The following is a 24,517-nucleotide window of genomic DNA, read 5'->3' on the forward strand; positions in this document are numbered from 1 at the left end:
GCTGGTGATAAACTCCGTGTATAGTCAAATGGAATTCCGTACTCAGATCCTCCCAACTGAGAAGCAGGCGTGCAAACCACTCGTCCATCATGTTGACCTGCAGTATTTGGAAAAGCCATCAGTCCATTTTCTGCACTTGTCTTTATCGTATTAAAAGGCTTTTCATTTAAAATGTTTTCTATTATTTTGTTGTTTCTGGACCAGGTGCACATATTTCAAGCTATTTAAAAAATACCAAAAGACGACTTTTCTTTTTACATATACTCATTTATTCAAGTGTTATTTGCAGACCAAAGGGCGTCACATTTGCTCGAACGCTGCATGCAGACACAAGAAAAAATTTATAACCCCCCCCCCCTCTCCCCATCAAAATGTGCTAAAATGACGTAGTTTCCCCTCTCTGGCGGAAAATAAAATATTATACGCCAGTTTATCAGTCAGACAGGCAAATGGATGGATGGATAGGACCGACTGAGCGATTGATGGATGAATGGAGGGTTCACCCACAGTTTTAAACCCGCTAGTACAGACGCAAATTGTGTTTACTCATCACCGCAACGCGAGACTTGAGTGTGCGGGGCTTCCAGACTAAAACAAAAGTACACCGCACACTTCTTCACCCTGGGCTTAATTTAAGAGGATGTTAAATGTGAGGCGTGCAGTCACGCAAAAGACAGCTGAGCTAATGTTGCCCAACTGCCTGCAGTTGGCGAGTATGGTGCACACTTGCAATTGGATCCGCTCGACAGCTGCTCCACGGAACAGGCGCACTTCTTTTTGTCAGAGCGCAGTCGCAGCAGGAGGAAGTGGGATGCAGGGGGGCTTTATTTTAGATCTGAATCCCACCTCTCAGGTCTGAACACGCAAATACGAGGCGAGTTCTGAGCCCCCCACCCCCCGCATCATTTTGTAGCAGGTACGACACCATAATTTGCGCCTGTGTGAAGGCGGCGCATCTTATTTGCATGCACAAGAGGAGGCGAGGGGCGTTTGTTTTGGGGCAAAACAGCTTCAACCACCTTTGAACACTTCACTTGCAGGATTGACGAGTTTGGTTACTGGCGCTTTTGCACCACGAGATTTATGGAACGCCTTTTTGACGAGCGTGTGCCGAACAAAGAAAGAAAGAAGAAGGCGAAGGAGCAGATGGCGACCTGCGCGCGCAGCCACTGGCTCGCTAGGCGCGTTAAAGGGCTCAACTGTGTCACATTATTCGCCTGTGGAGCGGCGAAATGCTTCGCAAGCAGCACTAATAGTTTTTTCCACGTTTGTTTAACCATTTGGAAGACTGAAAGGCGCTCAATCGAGCATGTTTCAACTTCCAGTGGCGTGTGCGCCTCTTCGGTGCGCTAGGTGGCGGGCTGTGCGGTAAAATTGACACAATATTCATTGTTTTTCCAGCGGAACTCACGTTTTTACGGCAAAACTTTTATGCTTATGGTGTTTTTAGAATATGTTTTTGATTTTTTTCGTTTTGTACTCAACTGGAGCCAACTGAAAATTCCCATTGGCATCAGGGCGCACCTGTGCACCTTTCGTGAAGTTTCGTCTGTTTTCTCAACTCTGTGGACTTTTATTGGCTTGGAAGTCATCGCCAAGCAGTCTTGAAATGCTAAAGTGTCTCTTGGACTTATAAATATCGTGAATGGAGTGTTTGTTAGTGTCTGAAAGATGCCGCGGGGGTTGGCAAATAGCTCAGCGTGTCGGTTTTGGAGTTCGGTTGCGCACAGACTGACAACGAGTTTTGGTTGGGGCTTTTTAAATGCGGAATGGACTCTAATATGTTCCAAAAAAAGGGGGGACAACTGTTTGTGTGAAGGAGTGCTTTTAATATTTCAAGCATTTTTTGTAGAGTTTTCAAGTGGCACTTGGAATAAACAGCTTTAATTTGGTTCAAATTACCATTTTGTGCGTTTGGTGGCATATATAGCCTCTTAAATGATGGTTTATGTCAACATTTTCACCCCTACACGTCGAACGTACATGGACGTGTCCATTTTGCAGGGATTGCTGGGAAGAAGAAGGAGTCAGTCGAGGTTGGGCCGTCGGACAGGCGCACCAAGGTGGAAGCCATTCACTAAAAGGTAAGAAATAAACAGACCTTTCGTGGCCAATGGTGGCCAATATTGCTTGGGATGCAAGGTGGTAAAGTGTAGTACGCGTTGAGCCCAAGAAGGACCAGTTTTAGGGGTTAATTTGGCATGTCTGCAGCATTTTCAAGCGGCCCGGACCACGGCTGTGCGTTAAGAGGCAAACATGGAGGCGCGGCTAGAGGGAGCCAAAGCAGGCAGGAAGGAGATTGAGCCTGCTTGTGGGCCTCCAAAGCGGATGTTTGACCCTATCGAAATCTCCACAAACACTTAAAAAGCCCGGAAGACCTTTCATTGTTGTATTTTAGCCTCCGTCGTCGTAGTTATTTGAAGTTGATGAGCCTCAAGGGTGTGTGCTTCTTTGGCTTCAACTGCCTCACTGGCACTCCATTTTTATCCAGACGCACAGCAAACTGGACGCATAAATGTTCAAGTTTAAGAAAAATATCACTTGAAGTATAAATCATGAATTTTAATGGTGGAATTTGAGTGATGTATTCATTTTTAATTAGCATTAGCTTGTTGCTATGCCTAGTTAGACAGCGTTCAAGATGGCTGTCGAGCTGGCAACAAGTGACGTCAGTAGGCAGCTCACTTCCTTGTTTGGTTTTGAGACAAAAGTCAACTGCAAAGACAATTTCCTGTGTTTTCACTGTAAATATGTCAATATATACGTTTTGGAAATAATTAAATGCACACGAAAGTCAGTGAAGTCTTATGCATCCTTCCTAGAGGTTATGGTGAACAACACTCACCTGCTAGTACACTAATCTTTCAAGTCAATTAAAGGGTGACATTTTTTGACAATTGATTTAACCAGAATGCCAGAATTCTACACAAAAGACTACTGATTTCATCAAAAACGACATCGGAAGCTCTCTGGCTGTGTTTCAAAACCTATTGAACGAATGCCATTTTGAGTATGTAGCACCTCTTTTTAAATGATGGCAATCTTGAATTCTGCTACCATTGGTTGTGTCTGACTTTTTATTAAAAGGTAACTACTAAACGGCTGCCATTTTGAGTTCGCCAAAACTTGTGCATTGAAAATCGTGGCCAGTTTGTACTCTTCTCACCTCCTGGAATTCTGATCACCTCGTTTGTGTTTAACACCACAAATCTTCCTTTGCATCATATCCTCATAATTGGCGGCCGTCTTGAGTTGCATCACTGGACTTCATCATGATCTGTGTAAACAAGAAAACAATTACTTTCATGCCACTATTAAAATTTACGTCTAAAGGCAAGATAACAGATTTTAAAAAGTCACAAAAACGACAATTTTCTCAATTGAGTGACTCCATTTTGTGCCGTTTAAATGGCTAATTTGGTCACCGATGGCTGAAGCCTGTGTTTTCAGTCCACTGGTCGTGGTGCTGAAATCAGGAGTGAGGGTTGACACTTTTGCTCCCCTCTAGTGGTGGTGTGCGGTGACACATGCAGAACATAAACACGCCCTGCAGGCTTCGGACACGTATTCGAGCGTTTCAAGCTGTTCATGGGGTATTCATGAAGAGGTTGCGCAAGAAACGCGGCTCCCAGTTCCGTCACAGAAAGGCTCTGTCCTCCTTTTGTTTGGCTCGGCCCACAAGGAGCTATCGCGTCAGCCCAAAGACGTGCGCTTGCGGCAGCCTGGTGCTGAAAAGAAAACAGCCGCAGCGAAACAGGAGAGACTTGTGCTTAACTCTTTCCTCACCGGAAAACAAAAATGTCTCTGCATTGTGTTTCACTCAATTTGTGCTTTTTATATTAATGGGGCTTTTGTGTGTGTTGCTGCAGGACGGTGCCTGAAGACGTTTTTGTTCCAGTGGGAGCTTGAGGAAAGGAGGAGAAGCAAAAAAAAAAAAATAAGCGTGTAAGGAATTGTGCTATCGGAGAATCCTCCGTGAAAGTGCGTGTGAAATCTTTCTGACACCGCAGAGACGATCGGTTAGCCATGCTCAGCTAACGTCAGCGAATTTGTGTTGCATTTGAGCTGCTTGTCTATCAGCTGCAGTGACAAATGTTGCCATAACAAACAACATGCCGTCCAATGTATATTTTGATTGTCTATGTGGTCCCTCCTAGCCTGCTGCCCCCGCAGTCACAATGGAAGAGGAGATCGTGGAGGAGCACACCAAGCTGAAGCAGGGCATGGTGAAGGTGCTGCAGTGCGTGGCCACCATCTCGTCGGCGGCGGCCGTGGTCAACCCCATCTTCGGCGTGGCGGGCTCGCTGATGCGCGTGGTTCTGCACCACATCGACGACGAGGACATCCGCACGCTCAAGCGCGAGTTCGGCTCGGTCAACCGGGCGCTGGACGAGCTCTCGCGCAAGAACCGCCAGGCACTGGTGGCCATCCAGAAGGAGACGCTGGACAGCCAGTACGCCTCGGTGGAGGAGAACCTCAAGAACCAGTTCCGCAAGTTCATGGAGCTTGTGGAGGCCCGGCCTGAGCACAGCGAGCGCAAGAAGGAAGACTTCACCCGCAGCTACGCCGACGACCTGGGCGACCAGAACCTGCACACGCTCTATGACGGCGTGGTGGGGAAACCCAAACTCTTCAGTCGGCCTATCCTGGAGGTGAGTCGCGGACCACGCTGACGGGGCTGGGGAGGGGGGTGGGGGGCATTCTGGACCGGTTGGCCATCATTTCCATTACTTGTCTAATGCCGTTATAGTGTTGAATAGCTGACTCATAAAAAAAGTATGCGAAAACTTCGATTACAGTGATTCAAAAATGAATCCAGCATTCCAAACATCAATTTGTCCAGCATGTACACAATCATGAACTCATGTGACATAAGAGTTTGAATGAAGTCGTTTTATCTCTTAACAGAATCAAGCACCTGCACGTGGGGCTCGTCAATAGTTAGCTGATTCCGAAACTTGGCATAATTCTATTTGAAAAAGTATTTTGGCACGCTTTCACCATTTTGCAGTTTTTCACTTAGTGTGGGCGGGTCTGGAGCATAAACCTGAGTGATATGGCAACATTATTTTACGTGGTTTTCAAACTGCCGTCTGTCCTGAAAACTAAAGAAACTATATTATTCAACACATGAAGAAAAAAAATTAACATTGGAAAATATTACAACACTTAACAGTACAAACTTGGGAAACTAAAAAAACACAATGGGGGGGTGGGGTGGAATATACTATTGAGTTTTCAGGTGCTGCAATGTCTAACTCTGACCAGCAGAGGCCAGCATGTCCTGCCTTTCTTTAAGTTGTGTTTGTTGTTGTTGTCTTGAGGTGTTCCTGAAACACTCGGGCGGCGATCGTCGGACCATGGAGCGCTTGTGCACGCGCCTCACCTACTTGTTCTGCATCGGCCTGATCGCGCTGATGGGCTACGCCGCCGTCATCGGAGACGACGACGCCGGCCTGAGCGAGGAGTGGGCCGAAAAGATGGAGAACGTGCAGGACAAGATGCAGCACGCGCTGCGCATGTGCCGCTGAATCGGGTACACACGCATCGTCATCGTTAACTTCAACGGCAGCGGTGGGCAAAGACACGTACGCTACTTCTACCTTACCGACAGTGCGGCCCAGCCAACATTTATATTATCAAGCGTCCTTATATTGCTCTTTTTTTCTTTCCTTGAATTGGTTGTTGGGACTTTTTCTTTAATTAATTCAATAGCTAGCAGATTGGTTTATTGTAAGTAATAAGAGATGGGCAAAAATGATACTTATTCTATACATAATTTTTTTCAAATTAGTTTTTTTTTAATCATTGACTGCCCGACATTTTACGAGCACTTTGACTGATCTTTCGAGGTTAGGTTCTGCCACCTTATAAGTACCAAACCAGAAAGTTGACTCATATCAGGAAAAAAAAGCAAGATTTTCTGTTCTTTAATAACTAGCAGTGGAACGCGCTGATTCCAAGTGCACAGAAAAGCTTTGTGTGAACGCAAACATGTCAACAGAACAGTGACTTTGAAGGCGTTGTGACACCTCAAACTAAAAAAAGCGACTGAGAAAGGGCTTTTGATGAAATAACGCCAAAGAAACACAGTAAGCAATGCTGTCTCAACACGTGGCCGGAGTTGAATGTCGGCAACCTTTTTTCACTCCATGAACTGCGTCATCAAACACAGACGCTGTTGGGAGTGTCAGGTGCCTAAACTCCTTGTCCGAGCTGGCCACCTAATCTTTCTCTTCTAATTAAAAGCTGTGCTGATCTCCAATCCAAAGCGGTGCAAGACCGCCACCTACTGGCCTTTAGTTCATCAATACGGCCACGTACGTGCGTTATTTGATAGACGGGCTAGGCCAGACCCTCCACCACGCCTGTCTGTTGAGAAATGGACCACGAATATATTTGTCGGTGGTGGTAGTCATCGACAAATGCAAGCGTCCATAGCAGCCATTGAGTTCATGAAATAAAAGAAACGGTTCAGATAACATCTGACAGATCACCCCGTCTTTAATCCGAGCTATCCCATGTATCCATTTGAAACGGCCATTCAGCCCTTCCGCGCTTGAGTTTGCCCACCGCTGTTTAGACAAGACCGCTGGGACCACTCTTTAGTTTTGATCAACTTTGTAAGGTGACCTGGAGTGCTCCGGAAGGCGCCTGTCGATTAAATGTTGTTGCATTATTAAGTCTTGGACCACCCACCCACTGAACGTCTTCATGTTCGTTGTTACAAGTTAGGACGCATGCCAAGCCGATAGATGTCACGGACGACATCGTCCAACAATCCCCGGTTTATCTCAATCCCAACCGACTGGTGAGATGTTCTGAAAAATCAGCGAGACCAAAAAACAAAAAGATTTCGTAGGATGAATGTTATGCAATGATGCGCACTGAGCGCATACCTGAACACTAAAAGTGGTTACACTCGTTTTTATGACACTAGATGAGAATGCCACTTGAGTTCCACCAACACTACTTTTGAAGCACTTCTTTCCACATGTTCTGCAGAACGACTTTAAAAAACGGGCATCGAAGTTCATGCCGAGTAGGTCACTTTGTGTTGTACGGGCACTTTATCCCATAAGTAAAGGAACAGCCTCTTTTTTTTTGTTTGTTTGCTTGCAGCCAGTGGTGCCTCAATGATTATATTGTTGTTTGTTTGTTTTTTTACACTATTTTACGAGACATCCTTTTACATGTGTTTTAAACATAATTATGCGGTATAAAAAGAAAGCGACTAAAGTGTGTATACTTGTCTGATGTAGGCCATTTGATTGTATCGGGCTACTGTTCTGTTTTTGTTATGGCTGCACGTTTTGAGCACCACTACAAATAAATATGAGTCCATGCATCCGTGATTTTGGGAGTCATTTCATTTTCCCGCCTGGCTGCTCTCCGGTCTTACTGGACATTTGATTCGGGACACCTGCAGTCCTAACAAAGACGTAGATGCTCAGTTGGAATCGGAATGACAGTTTTGTCCTGCACCGCCCTTTGCTGTCTGCTAGAATTGACGTGAACGTGCCCTTCAGCCCAGGGTGTCAATTGCAGTTGACAACAATGCGTGCTAATGGGCAAAATGTCAGTCGCCTTTGGTGGCTGATTTCATCTGCTTAATTCTTATTGCACCAACACCATATGAATTTAAATGGTGTGTTCCGACTATTGGGGTCACTTCAAACAGATTGTTGCCAAGAAAATGTTTGCATTTAGTTCCCCTTGAAAGAGCGAGGACAGTATGAGGTGAAGACACCAAGATCTCCATCTTCCCCAAAGTACTAATGAATTCATTTCAGAATGCAAAACGGTATGTGATCATGATTGTGTATTTGATGTTATTTTAGAAATGATAAGATGTTACGAGCTAGCAAGTGTTTAGAGCTAACAAGCTCATGGCCAGCTAGAGATGCTAGCGGAAATGCAACCCTTGTGTGGCGTAATGGGAAGCGATCCTTATTTCCCAAATTAGCTTTCTCGTTCAGCTGTGATTTAGTTGTGAAGTTTTTGTCTTAAAAACATTTCCAACTGGTAAAAATGGGCTCTCGTTCAATAGTACAGACGTACGTAATAACATGGTGGCTGTATACGCTACATAAAACGACAAAAAAAAGTTAAAAAAGGAATGTATGTACAGTCTATCTCTATAATGTGTTAAATCTACCCTGCGACTGACTGGCCACCATGCCAGCAGGGGGCAGTGTGCCTTTCGTCTAAATTGAATTTGGGGCAAGGTCCAGCACCCAGCGACCCGAAACAAAATAGCGAAAGACATTTTAAATGAAATTTACCATTCAGTACAAAAATAGAGGCCTACTTAAATATAGAACATATCCCTGTAGTCGGGCGGGAAACCTGGCCTCTCCAAAAGCATCGCTTTGGAGAAGCCGCAAAAATTGCCATTTTTGTTAAAAAATTAACATATTGCATCATTTAAGACATTACATTGGTCGAATCATTTTGGAAGAAAAAAACGTATGCACGTTTGGACCGAAAATAATCCAAGAAGAACATGGGGGTGTAGTTTCTCAATATGTCCGCCAGATGACGTTGTTCTTTCCACCTGTTTCCACGTAGGCAACTGTCCATCACAGAAACATCCAATAACATTCCCTTTTTATTTGCTGTATACTGTATTCCATATATATGTCACCATCCAAATTGAACACTGCGGTAGTTATTTTAAAAATTAAGAATGCATAGTGAGTGCTGAAGCCCCTTAAATAGAACCAGATGAGCTGGTTCCAAACGTGCGCAATTTACTCATCTACAACATCGAGAAAAAAATGCTGATTTGACCCGCACAATTCTGCTGCTCATCCCTGCAAGAGATCAGGGGAGTCACATGAAAAACACCCCCCCCCAAAAAAAAAGAAAAACAAACAAAAAATAGATAATCAGTTGACTGACGTGCTCACTTGGGCTGTGGCGTCTGTCTGGCAGCATTTGCGTCAGCATCATGATTTATTTTTGGTGCAGGTTAGTGGTGGTGGGTGGGTGATCGTTTGTCTTTTTTTTTTTTCCCATGGAGCAACATTTGCGCTATCACCTGCATATCTACTACTTGGTACAAATAACACCGTCTAATAATTAGACTCTAACTCAATGTTGGAAATGCAACATTTTAGCCACAGAAATTCAGTGCGCAAAAAAAAAAAAAAAAAGATCCCATCAACGCCTGATTAGTGGACAGCATACACACGTTTGCTTGTTTGTGAATGGCTTTAAAATCAATACACACTTGATTATTCGTTTTTTTTAACACAAGCGTAGTCATCACGAGGTTTTGTTCTTACCTTCAATGGCGTGCGTGATGTTGAACATCCCCAAGAGGCTCCTCAAAGTGGACCCCCCCCCTCAAAAAAAAAGCTAAAAAAATAACAAAAGAATCATAGACATTAAAATCCATCTTGGTGGAGACGAAAAACCACGGCAAGATCTTGTCACGTCGCGCACAGATCTCTCACTCTCCGAACACCCTCTTCCCTCATCCCTCCATTGCGTCTCACTCCTTTTCTTCTCTCTCTCTTCTTTGGGACCCCTCCCCATGCAGCTTTCCTCACAAGCAGCACACTGGGAATCTTCCACTCAGGAACTTGTCCGACGTGAAAAAGAATTAAAAGAAGAAGAGGTAAGAATGTGCTGATTTTGTTGTTGTTTTTTTTAATCTGGATTGGAGATGAGAAAAATGCACGCAAAGTGAGGTGACGTCAGGTGGGGGCCACTTGTGCTAAAAACACGCATCCACGGCGTAGGTCCGGGTTTTGTTTTTATTAATCACTTTTACTGACCAGAATTGGATTATTTTTGATGATTTATGGAGGTTAAGGAGTCCCCGTCTCCACCCGGCCTTGGATGCTCGCATTCAGTCAAGGACGCACACACACATACACACAGCCTCCATTTTGTGTGTATGACATCACTACCTCCAGTGTTGTATTTTATTTATGATTTTTTTATTTATGAAAACATCACCAGCTCTGAAGCTGGCCACATCCAATATCATGTAAATGTGTCGACGACTTCGGTGGTTGAAACTGGATAATAATCAGTGGTAGACTGTAACTGAGTACTTGTTTACTGTATTTAAAGTCCCCGTAAAGTGAAAATGTTTTGTCGGTTTGAGCCAGAACAGGGAAGAGTTTTGTTAACCTGCCATATTTGAATGATTTTTTTTAAAAAATGCCATATGAATGAGGTTTGAAAATGGTGAAAAATGGTTGTAACCGTACCTCGCCCCCCCCAAAAAATCATGCAAAAGACTCCTTCAAATTTACTAGGTAGTACCAATATCAGTTCATAACTCTAATTTGTCTTTGCTCCTTTTAATTTGGGGTGTAATTCCACTGTTGAGGACTAGATGGCGTTACTTTGGCACAAAATTTGGATGAAGAAGGAAAATGGGAAGTACTTTCAGTTTCGCCTAGTTTTTGATGAAGATTATTGAATATCAACCTTCTGTCATCCTGCTTTTTATGCCTACAGAAAGCAATGGCTTTTGGTTCAATTTATAATGTACATCTTTTGGGATTGAGTGATGATTCTTAAAGTATATTGTGACATTGTTGATTGATTGAAGTGTTGTAAATTCCACTTATTGCCTGGGGGGGTTGTTGGAACGTCACCCACACAATGGAGGTGGGCCGTGCGGGGGTGGGGGGTGTTATTGTATCTTTTTCTTTACTTTGTCAAAATAGGCACATTACAATTTTTAAACCTAATCGTATGATGACCCAACGTTAAGAACTACAACAACAAAAACCTACAGTAAAATGGGTTAAGGCAACTCTGATTGGCTGAGAGATAAGTGACTTTTAGAATCGACAGTGGCTGCTTATGGAATCTTGTTGCCGGCATAAATAATGGATGCAGAGAGTGGAACAACAATGTCAGACGCTCTCTCTCCTGCTGTACTCATTTTTTTTTTTCTCATTGTTGTTTCTTCGGCCTCGTGGAGCTCGGCTCAGCCGGTCTGACGACAGCGTTGTCACGACAACGGCTGATAGCTACCAACTATGTTGATTAAAAGAAATAAGGGACAAGGACCGAGATTTTGCTCATGCAGAGTACACGTCGGGATGTACAGTCAATCACAAATTCCCGGGAATTTTTTTTTTTTTAAATGATCGTTGTACCCCTCCTAAATGTATTAAAACGCGCTAAGGCTTTGAAAACTAGATCTTTGTAAAGTGTTCCTTAGTGCCTGTTCTGACTTTCTTACTGTCAAGAAACGGGAGCATATCGTATAACATCACATGAATGACATGAAACGCAAAGACGACTCAAGTTGCACAGATCCTCAGCTTTACAGGGGACCTTCTATCACGCTGCTTCTTTTCTGATAATTACGCTGCGCATCTTCCACGAAAGCTAAGTGCTGCCAGGCATGTTGTTGCGCAAACTGGTACTACGCTGAAGGCAGCAGACTTGCCTGTGCACTGTATAAATCCGGTGACAAACAATCATCGCTTGCAAATATGTACTTGAGAATTGTCCTGTCTTATAGACCATGAGTAATCCCGTGGAGAAGATTTTGGCTGAGAAGAAGGAGGCCATCGAGGCAGCTATGGACATGTTGGAGCGCGGCGCCGAGGTTGTGGCCAGCGCGGTCGGGGAGCTCTTCCCGCTGTGCCAGGCCGCCGCTCCGGTTCTGCGTCTGGCCTTGGACAACGTCCACAGCAAGGAGGTCTTCTACGTCAAGGAGCAGTTCCTGACCGTCCGCAACAGTCTGGACCTTCTTTCAGGCCAGCTGGAGGACATCGATTGCGAGATCAAGAAGGCCCGGCTGGACTCGCAGTACTTTGCCGTGGAGGAGAACCTCCGCAATCAATTCAGGAAGTACATGGACATTATCGAGGCCAAACCGCAGTTTCGGGAGGTCAAGACCAAGTTATTCCTGGAGCATTTTTCCAGGAGTGGTGGCGAGAAGAATTTATTTGTGCTCTATCACGCACTCATGGGTAACAGCAGCTTTGGAGAGTCCATTCTGGACGTGGTGGAAAGGTAAACTCAGTATCGGGTGTCAATCAGGCCGATATCAGCTCTACTAAAATCGGCTAAAGGACAAGTTATTGTAATACAGTCAAATGTTCTGACTTTAATTGATATTTCCATTGTTGTGAGGGACCAACAAACTTGTTATTTGATGTGATATTGTTTGAGCTAATCAGCCGATTAATCAGTTACTAGTTTTACATTTTAAATAACTGGTATAGTGCTGTGGTCTGTTGGTTACGTTTACAATTTGCGGGTTAGCATTCATGTTTTAAGATTATTTACCCAGAGGTTTAGTGTTAGGCACCGCAAGCAAGTACGATTAAACTGCCATGGGATTCTGCAATTTGTATTCACGCAACCTATTCAGCAAAACTAGCGGCCGACCGTCAGCCGCTAGCTTTGCTGAATTTGTTGCAGCCATTTTGAATTCAACTACAAGTTAGGATTGGGGAGTGACGGTTTTAGAGTTTAGAGAGAGGACTTTTTCGGGTTAGTATTACAGGTTAGGGTCAGGAGTTACAATTGGTTTGGGTTGACCAGATGTCAACATTTGATTTCGGCTTTCAGGTTAGGGGCGGGGTTTAGAGTTCGTAAGGGTACGTACGTTCGGATGTGTTTGGGGTTTGAATAAAGTTGGAGTTCAGGGTTAGGGTGCCAATCTAAAACTGCTGACATTGTAAGAAGACAGGCTTAAAAGGTGCTGCTCGTGTGATGTGTCGTCAGGTATGTCTCCAGGAACCGTCGCCTTCTGGAGGACTTTTGCGTGCGCATGAAGGAGCTTCTCTGCTTAGGCCTCATTGCTCTGATGGGACACACGGCCTTGACCCAAAACCACCAGGAGGAAGAGGATAAAATCCAAGAGTGGAGCCGCAAGATGGACGAGATCGAACTCCGGATGAAGACCACCATCCAATCCTGCGTGGACGCATTTCCAGAGCAGGCCAAACTGGACGCCCAGCACTTCCTCCAGGAGAAGCAAAGCGACAACCTTCAGGAGACCACCCAGCAGCTCTTGGACTTCCTGGTCAAGAAGTACGACTGGGTGAGTTGGTCGGTGCGCCTCATCAACCACTCGGGGAGCACCTACCGCAACTGGAGGGCCGGGGAGCGCTTCCACCACGTGGTGGGGCGCAACTGGTTCGAGGTTCTGCAGGTCAACAACATCAACCTGGTGGTGTCGTTCAGCACCGGGCCCCAGACAGTGCCCAGGGATGCCATCCTGGAGATGATGGAGGGCGCCGCTCGCAAGGGCAACGCCCCCACGGTGGTGGACGTCCTGGAGAAACAGATGAGCGGGTTCGTGGTTCACGCCGTCAGCCGCCACAAGGAGTCAGCGGCGGCCTGGAGTTTCCCAGAAGATTGTCACTACTGGGAGAGGCACAAGAACGTTGCTGTGTGCGTACACGCTGATTGAAACTCGAAAACATTCCAAAGTGGGATTAAATCTCAGACCTTAACTGTCTAAATTATAACCATGACCATTGACGAAAATACCCTAGCCCAGCGGTCCCCAACCCTCGAGCCACGGACCGCAACAGGTCCCTGGGTCATTTAGTACCGGGCCGCACAGAAAGATTAAATAATTTACATTACTTCCGTTTTATTCATTTCGGAATGTGAAAGATGTTTTATTTTGAAAAATTACCGGATTCTCTGTTACATCCATCTACAGTATGTCACTCTTGACTCAGGTAAAGGCGAGCATCTCGGTCACGTGATATGTTACCGCTAAAACGATACCCAGGAGCTAGCAAAATGAGTAAAAAAACAAACGTCTTTGGAAAGTTTCTTTGGGAAGGGGAAAAGGCCCAGCCAGGAGACAGAAGAGGAGCCGACGACTTTCAAGAAAAAGAAGGCTACATTTAATACACAGTATCAGGAGTCCTATTTAAAATACGGATTTATCTCAAACAGGATATTGCCACACATCAAGCTAGTTTGCATAATAAGCGGCGATCGTGAGTCGTATTTTTCATGCACTTTTTAATTGCCGTGTATCTTATTTTGAAGGCACGTTTAACCGTTATCATAGCAACCACCCAGTGTTGCGGCCAGATAGGATATGTCATGATTCGTGTTTATTATTATGTTTTAGACAATACCACAGTTTTCATGCAGGTCATATTATTTTGTTGAATTTATCTGGCCGTTGTACTTAACAGGCCGGCCCCTGAAAATGTCGTCTGACATGAAACCAATCCGTGGGGCAAATAAAGGTTGGGGACCGCTGCCCTTGGCCAGTAACCCTTAACTCAACCCTATCCCGAACCCTAAACCTCCAAACCTAACCCTAATCTGAAAAAAATGCTTCTCTCTTGTAACCTTAACCCATCAATGCCCCAAACCTGAAACCCTGGCCCTAACAGCAACCCACATACCTCCTAATCTTAAACATAACCCATAAACCTAATCCTAACATGCTAATGCTAAAGCTCTCAAATTTATAACCCGAAAACAAGTGTTCCACTTTTTAGAATGATCGATGTTTCAATTTATCGCCACAGTGATATATTAAGCAGAAGAGACATACGCACATATTTGTGTCCAAATATAATTTCCTATCCCAACAAAAGTATTGATGGATAGTTTTTTTTCTCATGGTCTGAATAAAGTGAGCGCATGGTGAGCATTGAATGCGTTTTGCTTCTTGCCAGCGGACAAGTCGTTTATGGATGTGGGGAAGTGTTTAATCTAATAGGCTGCCCCTTTTTTCTCAGCACGAATGTGATTGACGCTGCACCGTTAGCATCTGCGGCTGCTAATTGAATTCCCCTTCGCACCCGAGTCAGCGTTTCCCAGACCGCAGCGCTATAGCCCCCTGCGGGCATGGAGCAAAGTGCTTAGCTTAGCATGTTTAGAGTTCATTTCCCAGACACTGTGCCCAGTCTTGTGCCAGCCTGCCGGGCAGATGGCTGTAAAATAGAAAAATGGCAAGGTGCTTTAAAGCAGACCCTTTCTATTTCACTCATTTGGGATTTTCTTTTTGTATATGAATTGAAATATTGTATCCATCTCTAGTCATGGCATAGGGAATTTATTCCCTGTGTTGTGGTATGTTCAGGTGTGTATGATATCCCGGTGTGCAGTGTAGAGCAGCAGCAAATTGATGAGCGGCTCCACGTCCTTTGGCCAAAGGTTGCAAATATTGATCAGACACACTCTTCTTTCTCTCCCTGTCGTTAAAAAAGCCTTGCGCCAGGCCCCAGCCGCCATGGAAATACTTTTTCAAATTTCAAGCATCTATACTAAAAATTGAGGAAACTAGTATTTGAAATGAAAAAAAAAATGAACATGGAAAAATATTGTTTATTCATCATCACAACAAATAAAACAAAGCGGAAAAAAACAGTGTTGCTATAGGGTGCAATTCCCTCTTCCGACCAGCAGAGGACAGCATTCGCTGCCTTACAGGAGGCTTGCATTTTGAAAGCGAAGAAGAGCCACACGCCTTTCGAACTGATGGTCAACGTTCGGTTTTTGTTTGACAGATAAAACAAGATAAAAAGTAAGATAAAAAAACAAAGACAAGTGCAGAAGGAAAAGTTGTACTCTAATTGCCTGTTGTCAAACACGTTTCCGCCATGTTCACAGCTGATCCCCGTGATCCATCTGAAACCAAACGGCATCACAAATCACCTGTGTGGAGCTGTGCATGTCAACTGGGGATGATTATGACGCGTCATTCACTTGCAGCGAGCCTTCGCGCGAAAGAGACTTCGACTTCAGAACAGACAGGAAGTCAGTCTGTCCTCATTAGAAAAAAATTGACAGAATGCCTCCATCTGCAGGACCAGATAGAAGCCAATATCAATATTTCATAAGCGAAATGAAAGGGCAGAATCGATGGCGGTAGGCTCCTCTCGGCTCAGGAGGATCTTATTAGGCATCCATCCTGCTCTTGGACTGATCCAATTGGATCAAGAGCCTTCGAGGGATATGGCGAAGCGGACGAGTGGTCCTTAGAGCCCCCTGGTGGTGATCAACGTGAAATTGTTTCCAGTTTGGTGGAAAGGTGAGTACATGAAAGAATTTTGGCATAATAAGACGCAGGCAGCCTGGAAAGTAAAGTCAGTAAATTACCTTTTAAAGTAAAAAAAATAAAAGCATTAGTAAAATTACAATAAGAGTACGGTATCATAATAGTAGTAACAGTAATCAGTAATGTGGTTATTGTTGTGTAATCGTGCTACTACAATCTGTATACGTGTGTCGCTGTATGATCCGTACATTTAGTTTGAGGAGTCATCAATAATCTGAATACTTTTATGTAATTACATTACTGTGATCTGAATATGTGTATATCTACAGTATATAAATGTACTGTATATCCACCAATCCCTTCTTTTAACTGCACATATTGTATATTTAGTGGAAGGAGTAATCATGAATCTGATGGGTTTTGTTGTTTTTTTTAAATGAAATTACATTACTGTCATCTGGATATATTTATATATCTACAATACAGTATGTCTATAATCTGTGTAGTGTGTAATTTTATTACACGTGTATACAGTACGTCCATGGATATAATCTTTATAGCAGAAACAGTAATAAGTAATCAAATTACATTTCAAGCTGACGGTTGGCAATACAGTACCGGTCAATCATTACACACACACACACACACACACACACACACACACACACACACACACACACACACACACACACACACACACACGCACACTAGAAGAGCGTGAGAAACAGGAAGTGAAGGAGAGCCTCAGCAGTCCAAGACCTCCACTGGGATGATCTTCCCTCTTTCAGCCAATCAGATGCAGGCGCATATTTTGTCATCAGTGGGCCTGGGGGGCGAATTCCAAAAGCCGCCCCCCACCTCGTACTCCCCCGCCGAATCACATTCCAGCATGTTTTTGGTCTAAATATTTACAAGTTGCTTCTTTTTTGAGCTGACCAAGCACAAAGAAAAAAAAAACAAGAGAAATGGTCGAATTTTCCATCGGTCATTCCCAACATATGGCCACCCGCAAAAGACGTGTGCTGTAGCTACTTTCTCTTGTGATGCTGTAAAGATTAACGCTTCACCGCTCTCCTGCTGGATCGCCAGTTGATAACGGGCCATTAAGCAAATGAGGACCGTTGGCCAAGGGGAGCTATGCAAACACATTGGTTTGCCTGATGTTTTATTTCGGGCAAATGGAGTGCAGGTACAGGCACAAAACCGTGAAGTTGAACTATGACACGAGAAGTTGTATTACATTTTTTTTTCCAAAGAGCGAAGACATTATTTCTCACAAATGGTGATGTGTAAAATTATAAAGCAATTCAGATTTTTTGTTACTTTCTTCTCATCGTTTTATGATTGATTTCCAGCTGGACCTGAACACTCTTTTGTAATTGGATGAAAAGGGACATTATGCTGACTCGTGCGTGTATCTCAGCATCTCGTTTAAGTAAACGAAGACAGCGGGGGTGTCGCCAAGCAACATGCAAGGCCGATAAGGATAATTGGATTGTGTGCTGTGTTGTTGGAGCTCGGAGAAAGTCGAGTGAGCGCCGTGTAATCGATAGCGCTTCCCTCCCTCCCGTTTTTTTAATCTTCTTCCATTTCCTCTCCTGTCGCTTGGTATTGACCCGAAAGATTGACAGATAACCAAAGGCGACCTCTTTTTCCTGCTCGTCTTCCCTCTCGTCTCAGCCTCCGTTGACCCCTACGGGCCGAATGTGTCACTGCACGTCCTGCTCCGCGCGGGCCCGGAAACATCTGCGGGGACATCCTCCCTTTCGGCAAAAGGTTTCTGTCAAAATATTCATATCGCGTGACAGTACAGTGAACCCATTTATCGCGAGGGAAACATTCCACATCCCCAAAAATGGAAGAAGGAACGCAACCTGTGGCTTTAGCGCCGCAGGTGGTTTATTCGTCCATGTGCTGTGGCTGCCGATGTTAAAAAAAAAAAAAAAAAAGCTTGATTCGTTTTAAATTTGTTTATATTTTATTCAGGATGTTTTTTTTAATGTGACTCTAAATTGGAAGATGATGGTTATCTTTTAAGATTAAAATTTTTTTTGTGGGGCAGGAGGTGTTGGGGAGTCACTCAACATAGGAATCGTAACCAAAATGTGCTTTTTGTTCTGATTGTTAATGCAGTTATTCTCGGAAACGAAATATGATGCACCTGTCAGGGCTTTGTACTCATTTTTATTCTTACTGCAGCCACAAACCGGTTTGTCCAGTCCGCTATTCGCAATAGTAAAATAATATTTGTGTTTCAGAGCGGCATACTTATCTTGTGTGGCTTGTTTGCAACAGAGCGATTCCCGCAGGCATTATCCAAATGCGCTCATGACATTGGCACCTTGCACGTTTCAAATAAACGCAAGGACGGAAATAGTCCACTGAGGTAAAGAAAGGAGAAAAAAAAATGTCCTTAACAAAATCGACAAGGGTTAAGGTGAAAGGACTTTTCAACAATTCCAAATAGGAGTCACTGTCAGCAGAACACCTAAAGGCTTCTGCGAGAAAGCAAAAAGAAAAAAATATTCGTGAACAGCTTACTAAAACAGCTGCGTTTTATTTGTTGTACGTCAGACTCACTCACTGGTGGCAGGTGTGTGCCGACTCCCGTTTAACATGACTTTAAATGTGATTGGTTTCATCTGAACTCGCAGAACTCCCCAGTTTAAGAGGGTGTGCACACTTATGCAACCACATTACCTCACTTATTTTTACATCCTCTCTTGAAAGGATTACAAAAACAACCAACTGAGTTTATAAAAGATTTGCAAAATAGCTCTCAATTTTTTATATCATCAAACTGAACAGGGGTGTGTTGACTTTTTATAACCTTCGCATGAGTCATACAATGAACTCACCCAATATTTCATGATAACTGCCAGTAATGAACTTTATATCATCCTTTGAGTCGAGTGTGTTCTTCAGAATCATTTTTCGCAAATTCTTTCCCACTTGCAGTTGCTGACACTGGCCAGCGGGCGCGCTAGAGGGACGTTTGAGGAGAGTAGCACTTGGTGGCGTGTAGGAAATATGAGACGCCGGCCAAGGTCAAAGAGATAAAAGCCAGTCGATAGGAAGCCGTTCTTCACGTCACTTCAACACAGCAAACGGCCTTGACGGCAAGCGACTGCGTCGACTTGTTAGACAAAAAGAGGTTGACGGAAGGTTACGCTCAGCCCCTGTTTGTCGCCGGGGATGCCTTCCACATCCAACGGCAAAAGGGAAAAATCTGCAACACAGATGATATGAAAAACTTTTTTTTTTTTTTAAATAGATTTCATTACTAAAGCACAAATGAAATCATCTTCCCCCAATGGAATTAATGGAAATTCTCCAAGGACTCTATATTTTACTTAGTAAAAAGATTCAGTCAAGTCAGACTTGAATTAATTAATTAAAAAATATATATTTTTCCACATTCTTTGCTTCCCTTCAATGCACATTGTGCGACTCCATCTGGTGTGTGTGCCTTTGGCCACCAGGGGGAAGTATAATGCAGACATGTAGTTATAAGGCCACTTTGGGCCCTGGGATGGACCGTTTCTGGCTCGCAGGCCATATGTTTGACACCCCGTTTAAAATTTGGACTTGCCTGATGTCATGAAAAGCCCCAAAACAATCGCTTTAAAAATCACAGTGCCCCCCGCAAACGGCGTATTTCCCTGTAAATTTCTGTCACGCCTCCAACTTGTCATCATGCGTGACGTCACGTGTCTCCGCGCCGACTGTCACGGCGTGCTGGCCGAGACAAACGTGGCCCTTCATCCGGCCGCCGCGCTGTGACCAAGCGATTCTTCCGGCCACGAATCGCCTGCCGTCGCTAATTTATGCCTTTGGGGGCCGAGCGATGGCTGTTCTTTTGCGAACCGGGAAGTTCAAGTGCGGTGGGAGTGGGTGCGGTTGCCATGGCGACCGGGTCCCAGCCACAACAAGGCTGTTTTTGTCTTGGGGAGAACCGGCTCCAGTGGCCCCCCTTCTTCACCCACCCTTTCTCACTCTTTCTGACACACACACACACACACACACACACACACACACACACACACACACACACACACACACACACACACACACACACACACACACACATACTTTTTTTTTGTTTCAGTTTGTCCCATTCAGGGGTTGCCACACACTTGGTACAGATTACTGGGGAAAAAAAAAAAGTATACGTATCCTTTGTAACTTCTCACCACTGTTTTACTCCCACACATGCCGTGTGTTTCTCCCAACAAGTCCCTGCATGGGAGGAGTATTTACAGGATGTTATCTCTTTCTTTTCCAGCGTAGCTCACGGTCTATCTATCCATCCGGAATGCAGGGAAAGGATGGACAAGATACACCGAGGCTCTGAGAGAGAGAGAGAGGGAGGGGGGGGAAAGGGAGAGAGAGAAAAAATGCATAACGACATCCAGCAGAGGCTGGCGCTTGCATTCCCGGCTGGATTACTGAACAAGTTGGAGAGAGTCTGAAGGTGAGCCGATCTTTAATTTTCTCCAAAGTCCAATCAAAATTAAATTTTGGTTCAGACTAAAGAAAGCAGAATTGCAAATATTAAGCCTCTTGTTGCTTGGCCGGTGGATTTTGATCAAGTTGAAGATTTGAAGGTGAGCTTGGCTTTAATTCTTCTTCGGTTAAAAAAAAAAAAGAAAGAAATGAGAGTGGAAAGGAAAGAATTGAAGTTTAGGATTTTTAAGGTGAACTTGGATTTAATTTTAAAAAAATCAAAAATCCAAAAATGGAATATGGAAGAATTTAAGCTGTGTGTTGCCCTGCAAATGCACTTCGTCCTTTCAAGTTGAAGATTTGAATGTCACCTCTGTCAACAGGCTAATAGCTAACACATTTAGATTAAAAAAAAAAAAAAGCAAAAAAATGAAATAATAAGATTTCAAGCCCCATGTTGCTCTGGAGTTTGACCATTGAAGGATCATTTAAATTTGATTTTGGCTTCGATTCACTGTAAACTAAGACCACATTTTGGTAAAAAAAATAAAATAAAATAAGAATTGAAGGAATTTTTTAAAAATGAAAGTGAAAGAGTGAATTAAAGCCTTGCTTTGCTCTTCCAATGCATTTTGATCATTTGATTTGAGGATTTGAATGCCAGCTTAGCTTTAATGCTCAATAATATAATTGACACTTTAAAGCATATTGGGGTTAAAAAAAAAAGTATAAAAAACTAGTCTCTTAAGTCTCTAATTACCCTGCACGTGAATTGAGACCATTCAAGATGAGGACGTGATGGCTTCAGTTGTATATTAAGTCACTCTATTCATAATTTAACAGAACGTGAAATCAGATAAGAAAACCTTTATTTGTCTCACAAAGGAGAAATTTGCATATAGATCTAGAAATGGAAAGAATTAAAGCCTTTGGTTGCTCTTTGGGCCAGTGAAGTTGTCTGCGTGGTGCTTGCGTCACAAGTGACGTGCCGTCAAGTGGCCTGGAATGTTCGAGTCAAGCGCAAGACTCATCGATTGCTCTTGGTTCGAGTGGAAAGGGCGTTTTTTGTTGTTGTTGTTGAGAAATCGGGACACATTTTCGGGTGGTGCCCTGTAGGCCACGGGCCGCGTGGAGGGAGGCAGACCCATTTCTTCTGTTTGCGAGTTCCCTGCAAGCTGAAAAAAAAAGGGGGGGGGGTGCAACTCTGGGAGAAGGGCCTCGCCCTTAGCAAAAATTTCCACCTTAACAAGACCAAACTTTTGTGTGTGTGTGTGTGTGTGTGTGTGTGTGTGTGTGTGTGTGTGCGCCAAACTTTTGATGAAACAATTTCTCATTTTACGAGAACGTGTCAAACGATGTCTCAATGAACGTCGAGTAAAACGACACCGAGTGACCTCATCACTGCAGCAAGCGTGCGCATCGCAGTGGCGTTAATGAACCGTCCTGCCATGTTTGGGTCAGCAACAGGATCCAAAATGGGACCTGCCTCATCTTGAACCATCAAAAAAGATGAGAAGAAAAAGATGATATTGAGAAATCTAATGGCAACGGATACATTGGCCGTTTCTCTCCCCATTTTTGCCCCTTGTCTCACTGACTGTCAATATATTTAAGATACCATGTCACCGACAAAATATGTATTACACAAAAAAGACAATTGACAAAAAAAAATGGATCAAAAAGTGACTGACTCCTAATGGGTTGAAAGCAAAATCATTTGACTGCATAAAAATCATTTTGGAATATTTAGGGGTCAAAAAAGAAAAAAACTAGCCATTTTTTTTACACATTCACCATGAACTAATGCATGAAAATAACTTTTATTCCCCCCCAAAAAAGAGCCTTGTAATGTACTTTTTTTTTTCAATTTTCAACATTCAAATGGGAGCTCTCATTTGTCTTTTTGTCAAACAAAAACACAAACGCCAATGTACACTGCGTTGCGCGGGCGGGCGAGTGTGTGTGCATGCGTGCATGTGTGTGTGATTACAAGGTTGCACAAAAAGTGCGCTGCCGAAGGCTTTTCATTAGCCAGGATTGGGTGTGCCGTTTTCCAGGCCACTCCGGGGAGTTGAAGCGCAACTTAGATCATCTCCCCAGTGTCTTTTCTCCAGCCGACACGTCACTTTTATCGTGTCGGCGCAGTAAAATCCCCCACCTAGTTTCCTCCACTGTGAACACGTGTGTTTGTGCTGGCTCGGCACCACTGTTTGACCGGTCCAACCCAATGAGCCGTCCCAAAGACGACGTTATGTTGATGGTCTTCGTGTGTGTATGTGTGTGTGTTTGTGTGTGCGTGTACTTTCTGTCGTGACCGTGTGGCTGCGAGGGTGCGGCCTGACGCTGACATGCGCAGACGGGACCCGGAGTAGGTTCTGCGTGTCGAGACAAGGTACCGGGTCTTGGCGTTTGTACCTGCCGGTGGCTTTAATGAGCTTTTGAAAGAGGTCATGTCATGGAAAAGCAAGCGCATATTTTGGTGTCTGCAGTGACTGTCCGCCAATTAAGTGTGGAATTTCGCAACCGAGTAGATTTTTGCCGGTTGCCTCATGTCAGAAAGCGGCGAGCGCGTCTCGAAACTGGCTCCTCAGAATTCAAGACCGATTCTCTCCAGCTGAGACTTTTGGGCGACCTCAACAAAGATCCATGACGAAAATCTGAGCAGTGTCGTTGGATGCTCAAATTAGGAGCAAGAATTTGTCCAACGTTGCTTCTGATCCTCACGGTCAAGTTTGGGTGGTGAGCAGTGGCTCATTTGCGTGAAACGGGACCATTCTCCCAAACCATGTTGATTTCAGAACATCTGTTGAGAGAGACTGACTGATTGCCGATGTCAGACCAGATGAACATATCCCGATTTTTGATCCGACAGACGCGTCGCAGACAACCGTTGTGTGTCGTAGCCGATTTTGAATTGTCTTGACGCACCGTAGCCCACAACATGTGACAAACTCAAGGATTGGCCTTCTGGTGTCTGGGATGCTTCACAACCAGAAATTTTCTTCATCTTGCCGCGTAGTGTGACATGTCCTACGTTGTCCTTCGATTGGTTCTTCGGCACTGACCAATAGGAAGACAGTGACGAGAGACTGGACGCGGCGCGGCACAAACAACCAACGACGATTGGGCAGAGTCTTGTAGTGTGACGTCTCACCAGGTCCAAGACAGAGAATGATATTTATCTGGTAGTCCGACAGCGTGACTGTTGTGAAGGACAAAAAAAGTTTTGTTGGCTATAAAACATCCTGGGACCAACTTTGGTAGTCTTCCATCTTGCTCTGTTTCGACTCTGCTTCCAAATACTCGTTTTGGCTTTGCAGGGTCTCATTTGCATGTCACTAAACCAGACACCTGGCAACTGTTTAGAGTTTGTGGACCAAACGGAATCAAAAACGTCCTTTAAGGGTCTCCCTCTCGATCTCTTTCCAGGAACGTCTCCGGCTGCGGCGGAATTCATTTTGTCGCCGTTCGTTTGCGGCCGTAAAATCGCGCAACCATGAACAGCGTGGCAAACTGGCTGGTGGACAACAAGGACAAGATCGAGAAAGGGGTGGACATCATTGGGCAGGCCTCCGAGGTCCTGGCCGCCACCGTGGGCCAGTTGCACCCGATCCTGGAGGCGGTGTTCATGGCCTCGGCCGAGATCCTCAGCAACCCGGAGGGCAAGGAGGCCGTCTATTTGAGCCAGAAGATCGAACAGGTTAACCAGAAGCTGGTGGGGATCCAGACCGAGATCGACCAAATCGCCCTGGAGTTGCAGCGGGCATCGATGAACAAGCAGAACGTTGACCGCGAGGCTCACATCCTGGGCCAGTACGAGAAGTTCCAGGAGTTCATCAACACCAAGCCGAGCATGAAAGAGAAGAAGAAGGACAAGTTCATCAAGTATTACGAGAACACCGAGGCCGACCTGAACCTGGAGGCCCTCTACAACGCCGTCACGGGGGAGAACACGGCGGGCGACCCCATGCTGGACACGGTGGTCACCACGGAGCAGAGGAGCCGGAGGGCGGTGGAGGACTTCTGCGCTCGGCTCAAGAAGCTCTTTGTGGTCGGCCTCATCGCCGTCATGGGCTACGCCGCCCTCAAAGAAGGTGTGGT

General features: G+C 44.6%; 3 protein-coding genes across 9 annotated transcripts in view; all 3 read left to right on the top strand.

Moving 5' to 3' along the window:
* The first annotated feature begins 576 nt into the window (after positions 1–576).
* rpz (rapunzel) lies at positions 577–6,044 on the top strand. 6 transcript variants are annotated; one of them, XM_019863844.1, is made up of 4 exons: positions 577–1,181; positions 2,005–2,084; positions 4,174–4,652; positions 5,325–6,044. In XM_019863844.1, the coding sequence occupies exons 1-4, from the start codon at positions 1,084–1,086 to the stop codon at positions 5,529–5,531; spliced, it is 864 nt and encodes a 287-aa protein (XP_019719403.1). In that variant the 5' UTR covers positions 577–1,083; the 3' UTR covers positions 5,532–6,044. The 6 variants fall into 6 exon arrangements, with proteins under 6 accessions (XP_019719403.1, XP_019719404.1, XP_019719407.1 ...); XM_019863845.1 differs by having other exon boundaries at positions 1,102–1,368; XM_019863848.1 differs by adding an exon at positions 3,870–3,945 and having other exon boundaries at positions 1,106–2,084.
* A 1,395-nt stretch (positions 6,045–7,439) lies between these two features.
* On the top strand, positions 7,440–13,560 carry rpz6 (rapunzel 6). Of its 2 annotated transcripts, XM_019863843.1 has the most exons (4): positions 7,440–7,804; positions 9,548–9,625; positions 11,501–11,997; positions 12,715–13,560. In XM_019863843.1, the coding sequence occupies exons 3-4, from the start codon at positions 11,504–11,506 to the stop codon at positions 13,403–13,405; spliced, it is 1,185 nt and encodes a 394-aa protein (XP_019719402.1). In that variant the 5' UTR covers positions 7,440–7,804; positions 9,548–9,625; positions 11,501–11,503; the 3' UTR covers positions 13,406–13,560. The 2 variants fall into 2 exon arrangements, with proteins under 2 accessions (XP_019719402.1, XP_019719401.1); XM_019863842.1 differs by lacking the exon at positions 7,440–7,804 and having other exon boundaries at positions 9,507–9,625.
* Positions 13,561–20,388: 6,828 nt separating this feature from the next.
* LOC109512121 (uncharacterized) overlaps positions 20,389–24,517 on the top strand; it is a 5,892-nt gene continuing 1,763 nt past the window's right edge. The window contains exons 1-2 of the mRNA XM_019863623.1: positions 20,389–20,577; positions 23,846–24,510. Coding sequence (XP_019719182.1) covers positions 23,913–24,510 — 598 coding nt within the window. The 5' untranslated portion in view covers positions 20,389–20,577; positions 23,846–23,912. The remainder of the gene's footprint in view (positions 20,578–23,845; positions 24,511–24,517) is intronic.

This window comes from Hippocampus comes, unplaced genomic scaffold (assembly GCF_001891065.2).
Source record: "Hippocampus comes isolate QL1 unplaced genomic scaffold, H_comes_QL1_v1.1 scaffold249, whole genome shotgun sequence".
Lineage (NCBI taxonomy): Eukaryota > Metazoa > Chordata > Actinopteri > Syngnathiformes > Syngnathidae > Hippocampus > Hippocampus comes.